The following is a 6,728-nucleotide window of genomic DNA, read 5'->3' as shown; positions in this document are numbered from 1 at the left end:
GCCCCGCGGCCGCGCCTCCCCGAGCGAGCCCCGCTGGGGCGCCCAGTCTCCGCCCGGCGCGGCAGCCTCTTCACATGGAGGCCCGCGTAGAGGGAAGACGGCCGAGGGGGGAGCCAGCGAGCCGGCGAGCGAGCGCCATGGCCCACGCCCCCTCCGCGCGGCCCCCGGGCGGGCCTCACCCCTCCTCCCGGGGCCGCGGCTGGAGAGGAAGTGGGGAGGCGCCGACCTCGCCTCCTCCGGCGCCCTCAGGCCCCCACTCTTCTCCTCGGCGCGGGGCTGCGGCGCGCCTCGGCCCCGACCCTCGCCGCCCCGGGAAGGCGCGGGCGGGCTCACGACAGCCGCGGTTCCGCGGCCACGTCCCCAGCAGCTGGGGAGCAGGGCCGTCCGCTCGCCCTCCATCCAGGCCCGCCGCGCGCCGCCGAGCCCGCGGGCGCCGGAAGCGCGTGCGCGTCACTTCCGGGCGGTGCAGCGGCGGCCGCTTGGAAGATGGCTGCGCCCTGTGGCTCGGAGCTGCCCGCCAACTCGCCGCTAAAAATCCCGAAGATGGAGGTGCTCTCCCCGGCTTCTCCTGGAGCCATGAGCGACGGAAACCCATCGCTGTCGGACGCTTCCACGCCTCGGGGGGCCTCCCCGCTCGGGCCGGGCAGTGCGGCGGGCTCGGGGGCCGCGGCGTCCGGGGGTCTCGGGCTGGGGCTGGGGGGCCGCAGCGCCGCCTCGTCCTCGGTCTCCTTCTCCCCCGGTGGCGGCGGTGGCGGGGCCGCGGCAGCCGCCGCCGCTGCCTGCCGGGGCATGTCGTGGACGCCGGCCGAGACGAACGCACTCATCGCAGTGTGGGGCAACGAGCGGCTGGTGGAGGCGCGGTACCAGCAGCTGGAGGGAGCCGGCACGGTGTTCGGCAGCAAGGCCCCCGGGCCGGCCATGTACGAGCGCGTGTCCCGGGCCCTGGCCGAGCTGGGCTACGAGCGGACCCCGTCCCAGTGCCGGGAGCGCATCAAGGTAACCGGCCTCCCGGCCTGGGGCAGCGAACCAAATCCGAGGAGCGGGGGAGCGGGCCTCGGGGGCGGGGGCCGGTCTGAGCGCGGGGCTCCCCTCCGGGGCCCGGGGGGCGACTCGCATCTCCTCCGTCTCTGTCTTCTTTCCCTGGGAAGAGGGCTTTTTTCCTTATGGCCGCCAGCCCGTAGGTTTCTTGAGTTTGAAGTTGGGCGTGCCTGCCGCCGCCCCTTTTTCTTGCCAATTGAGGATGTTCTGCGCTCTAAGTTGGTAGTTGCTCATTGTGCGCGGTGCGGCGGTCCCCGCGCCGCTGGCGCGTGTCGCCCCAGCCGCCGGGGTCCCGCGCTTTGTTCCAGGTAGAGGGGCTTCCCGGCAAGGCTTACCAGCTGGGGCGGGGTCGAGGAAGGGCAAAACGGGGGCCGTTGAGCCCCCAGTTAGACACTTCAGTAGGTGGTAGATCCTTTCAAAAAGCGCCTTGGATGGGCTGGCCTTTGTGTGTCAGTCTCTGGTTTAACTTGAGGCGCTCAGGGTGAATGAGATTGGAGGTGTTTTGGAGAGTTGGAAAGCTGGCTTGGAGCCAGGTTTGGTATTGTCGTGGAGGTAGTCGGCGCCTTGAAAGTTAGCCAGGCTGGGAGACACTGTGGAATTAGGATCGTCGGTGTCTATAGAGTTACGTTGTCTTGAGCTCTGCTATTTCTGAGAAGCCCCATGGAAGTTAGTTTGTACATTGCTTTAGTCACTGTGCCAGACGTGATGACAAGTAAGACTCTTTGCAGCTGGCTGTCCTTGTGTAGCTGCATGTTTAATGCAGACGCTTGATGTGGACTACTGACTTTTATGCATTCATATTTGTATTTATTGGCAGATAAAAGATTTGTATTTTAATTAAGCTCTTGGCCTCCACATAGCATCTGCAAAAAGATTTGGATAGGACTCTCCTAGTTTTCACGGAAAATTCTACTACTTAGTCATTGTATCTGCATACTTTCCTGGTAGGACAGGCACATTTTCTGGGAGCTCCTAGGGTGGGGTTAAAAGTCACTAAAGTTTAAGAGTGATCTCCGAAAAGAACAATCAAAATCCAGTAAGAACAATAAGAGTAATCACACTGAAGCAGAAAGAATATGCTAGAGTAATGGAGTCTTGGCTCCTGTCACTTGCCCAATTTGTTACTTAAAATTTTGGTCCAGAAACTAAGCTATTTCAGACATACTAATTGCTGTGGAAGAAATTTAGCACTCATTAAAAAATGACAGTTTTTCTGTCATATGCCTTTGGGCTTCATATGCATCCCCCCTTTTTTGTATTTAATACAGGGTCTCACTACACAGATCAGACTGTAATGATCCACCTGTTTTCAGCTTCTCAAACGCTGGGATTACAGGTGTGCCATCAGCCATCACACCGTTTTGAGTGCTGTCTCACAGCGTCTCAGGAGGCAGGGCTGGCCATGCCATGCCACACCAGGCCATGCCGCACCAGGATCAAATTGTGCTCCCTGTATTTGCCTAAACAGGCGCTTTAATCCGCTGTATTTATTTATTTATTTATTTATTTGCAGAACAGGATTGAACTCAGGCCCTTGCGCTTGCCAGGGAAGCATTTATTCTACTAACACCCCCTCCCCGTTTTTTATGCAAGAATGTTACTAACATAGTCGCTAATAGGGAAAAACTTTTGTATGAGTTTCATTCATTGTTCTATTCAAGGTCATTAAGGGAAAATTTTTCGTAGAATTTTTACACTGCTGTGGATAACACTGAGCCCTGAATATTTCTTGAGTTTAGAATTTTTTATTTGAGTGCATTTTAGGCATGTGTAAGTATTTTAGTTTGCTTAATTTTTGTCATAGGTAATTTCCAAGTTGTGCCTGGGTGAACGAAATCTCAGCACTTAAGCTGAAGGAGTTTTACGCTAACCTAGACCACACAGACAAGCAGTCTCAAAAAAAAAAAAAAGAAAAAAAACAAAGAAATTATCGAAGGGAAAAAGTGTGCTATCCAAATCTCATTGAATTTATTTATTTATTTATTTATTATTTTTATTTTTTTTAAATATTTATTTATTTTGTGTGTGTGTGGCCAGCTCAGCCCACCAGGGGGCGGGGCTGGCTGGCATGTGGTGCTGGGGGATTGAACCGCGGTCCCTGGGCTTTGCTAAGCTTGTTCTAAGTAGGTGCTTTAGACCACTGAGCCATCTCACCAGCCCTCTCATTGAATTTAATCTCCATAAAATTGTTTCTCAACCAGGAGATAGCTAGCTAGATTGCTTTATAATCCAGCAATGAGAAGGAAACCTGAAACAAAGAAAGGAGATTGGGCCTCTGAAAAAAAGTTTTTTCTTTTTTTTTCCTGCTTGGCAAGTGCAAGGTCCTGAGTTTAATCCCCCATACAGGGGGAAAAAAAAGAAAAAAGAAAAAAGAAAAGGTCAAAATGTATTTTTTTTTCCTAGGGAAGGGTGTTCCAAGAGCTGGGATTATAGGTGTGCACCACCCCTCCCAGTCTCTTGGGTCGGGGAGATGGCTCAGTAGAATAAGTGCTTGCTTGGTAAGTGTAAGGGCCTGAGTTCCATCCCCGGTTCCACCAATTTTCTTACTTTCTTTCTTTTTTTTTTTTGCGGAACCGGGGATGGAATTCAGGCCCTTGTGCTTGCCAGGGAAGTGCTTATTCTATTGAGCCATCTCCCCAGCCCTGAAAAAAGTTCTTAAAGAAGTTTAGTTTGCCTGTCTCAGACAGGTAAGATCAACTTGAACTTAAACTCTAGGATATTTTGATAATGTGCAGTGATGATTGTGGACTGTCTCGTCCACAGTATTGGTTAAGAAGGAGAGCAGGTAAAAGGGTTTTTTTTTTTTTTTTTAACAGAATATATTTATTGAGGGAAAGAAAACTCCTGTCTGAGAGAGGGACAGGAGGGGGGTGTCCCAAGCGGGTGGTCCCCAATAGTTGTTTTGTTTTTTCTTTTCTTTCTTTCTTTTTTTTTTTTTTTTTGGGGGAACTGGGGATTGAATTCAGGCCCTTGCGCTTGCCAGGGAAGCACTTATTCCACTGAGCCATCTCCCCGGCCCCAGCCATCTCCCTGGCCGCCCCAATAGTTGTTTTTTGAAGTGTTCTACTCCTTAAATAATTTTATTTAGGGGACCCATACTTCCTTGTTAATGTTATTTCCTGCCAATTTTTTTTTTTTTATATTTTACGAAGGGTCTACAGGGTGTTCAGGGTCTCACTACTAGATCAGACTCGTAGTGATCTGCCTGTTTACAGTCTCCTAAGCTCTTTTTTTTTTTTTTTTTTGGTGGAACCAGGGTTTGAACTTAGGCCCACCAGGCAGCGCTTATTCCACTGAGCTATCTCCCCGCCCCATATTAAGCTGGTAAGGAAGTGTTGATCTGTCTTAATTCATTAATACACTAAATCCATCTAACGAAGTCCAGAAAGATAATTTTTTTCTGTATTTAAGACAGGGTCTTGGGCTGGTGAGATGGCTCAGTGGTCTAAAGCACCTACTTAGAACAAGCTTAGCAAAGCACAGGGACCGCAGTTCAATCCCCCAGCACCACATGCCAGCCAGCCCCGCCCCCAGGTGGGCTGAGCTGACCACACACACACACACACACACACACACACAATAAATAAATAAATAAACTTTAAAAAAAAAAAAAGACAGGGTCTGGGCTGGTGAGATGGCTCAGTGGGCTAAAGCACCTACTTAGAACAAGCTTAGCAAAGCACAGGGACCGCGGTTCAATCCCCCAGCACCACATGCCAGCCAGCCCCGCCCCCTGGTGGGCTGAGCTGCCCCCCCACACACAAAAAGACAGGGTCTAGAGGATCTACAGTGTCTTACTACTAGATCACACTCGTAGTGATCCTCCTTTTCTCAGTCTCCCAAGCTCTGGGATTACAGGCGCGTGCCCAATCTCTCATCTCAACATGCTCCAGAGGCAGGGCCTGCGCAGCATGTCGGGGATCGAACCTGGCTCTTTGCTCTGCCTAAGCAGGCACTTTAGTCCAGTGAGCTATTGGGCTGGCACTAGAAAGATAATTTTACAAAGTATAAAAATCTACAACCGTGCTTTAGACACTTTGGAACGTAGATTTTAAACACAGAAAATTTTTACATTAAAAACTAAGCTCTGAGGTGGGTGGGGTGGCACATGCCTGTAATCTCAGCACTTGGGAGGCTGAGGCAGAAAGACTGATCAGAGTCAGCCCAGACTATAAAGTTAAGTTTGAGTTGAAAGCCAATCTAAACTACATACAAGAGATCATGTCTCAAAAAAAAACAACACAAAAAACCTTTGCCCTTTTAGGAGACTTAATGTGAATATGACCTTAAACATACTTGGTGTGGAAAGGCAAGTTGAGCATGGTGGCCCCTCCTATAATCCCAGCCATTGGGAGGATGAGGCAGGAGGATCTCCCTAAGTTCAAGGCCTACCTGGTCTACATAGTTTAAGACCAGGCTAAACTGCATGGGCAAAAAAACAAACAGCAAAAAACCCAAAACAAAACTGCATAGGCAACACCTGCCTCCAAAAACTAAAAGAAAATAATAAAGTCAAACATGCTCACTTGAAATTATACTCTTACGTAATTATGAGGTGAAAGTTCAAGTAACACTGATGTATATAAAGATAAAAATACAACCATGGGGCCAGGGAGATGGATGGCTCAGTAGAATAAGCGCAAAGGCCTGAGTTCAATCCCTGGTTCCGCCAAAAAAACAAAAAACAATCAAAAACCTTAAGGGCTGGTGAGATAGCTCAGCAGATGAAGCACCTGCTTAGGCAACCTCAGGGTGCAGGGACCCCCACCCCCACCCCAGCCAGCTACTGAGAATGGGTGTGGTGGCACACGCCTGTAATCCCAGCTCGGGGGAGTCTGAAAACAGGAGGATCACTATGAGTCTGAGCTGCGTAGTGAGACCCTGTACCAGATACATATTAAAACAAAACAAAAAACAAAACTTGAATTCTCAGTCTGAAACCCTGAAATCAAATTTTAGAAATACTGATTTTAGGGACCAACAAGATAGCTCACTGGTCTAATGCACCTGCTTAGGCAAGCTGCAGGGACCTCTGATCTCCTGGTACCACATCTCTTGCCAGCCCCACTCAAGAGCAGGCTGAGCCAGCCACAAAGAAAAACAGACAGACAGATTGACTGGCTGATTTTAGAACAAGTAATTTAGGAATCTCTCAATTTGGTATATTGGTGGGAACTGCAAAAAGAAATCAAATAATACTTTTTGTTGTAGTTTTACAAAATAATAAAGTAGTAAGATACAGAACATGAATGTCTTCAGCAGATTAGTGTATGTCACTAAAATGTGAATTTGGAGCAAGGGATGTATAGTTTGGTATAGCAGTTTTAGGTTTTTGAGTTCAGTTTGTAACTCTCAAGACAAAAGCAGCTGAGTTTGTCGGCCCACTCCTGTAATCTCAGCCCTCATGGGGAGGGGGATAGCAGGTCCTGCTCAGCCTGGTCAGTTTATCAGTTTAACAAGACTGTTTCAAATTAAAAAATAAAAGTAGAGCATACTCTTCTAATACTTGGGCAACTAAGGCAAGATGATTGCTGAATGAGTTTGGGGCCAGCCTGAATTACATAGTGAGACACTGTCTCCAAAAAATAAAATTAAGGGGGCTGGAGAGATGGCTCAGTGGTCTAAAGCACCTACTTGAAACAAGCTTGGCAAAGCACAGGGACCGCGGTTCAATCCCCCAGCACCACATG

The 6,728-nt window shown here is 49.5% G+C and overlaps 1 protein-coding gene across 13 annotated transcripts in view; it reads left to right on the top strand.

The window, feature by feature from the left end:
- The first annotated feature begins 462 nt into the window (after positions 1-462).
- Msantd2 (Myb/SANT DNA binding domain containing 2) overlaps positions 463-6,728 on the top strand; it is a 49,755-nt gene continuing 43,489 nt past the window's right edge. For 9 of the 13 annotated variants that reach the window (XR_002818116.1, XR_002818115.1, XM_023701513.1 and 6 more), the window contains exon 1: positions 474-996. Coding sequence is in view for 10 of the 13 variants with exons in the window: in XM_023701513.1 (XP_023557281.1) it covers positions 487-996 (510 nt within the window). In the remaining 3 variants the exon portion in view is untranslated. Of the gene's footprint in view, positions 997-6,728 lie in introns of all 13 variants that reach the window. The other 4 variants (XM_023701514.1, XM_004641381.2, XM_004641380.2 and 1 more) reach the window with 2 other exon arrangements.

This window comes from Octodon degus, unplaced genomic scaffold (assembly GCF_000260255.1).
Source record: "Octodon degus isolate 3935 unplaced genomic scaffold, OctDeg1.0 scaffold00136, whole genome shotgun sequence".
NCBI classification, from domain to species: domain Eukaryota; kingdom Metazoa; phylum Chordata; class Mammalia; order Rodentia; family Octodontidae; genus Octodon; species Octodon degus.
The sequence above is the reverse complement of the archived record's forward strand: the minus strand, read 5'-3'. Positions and strand labels throughout refer to the sequence as shown.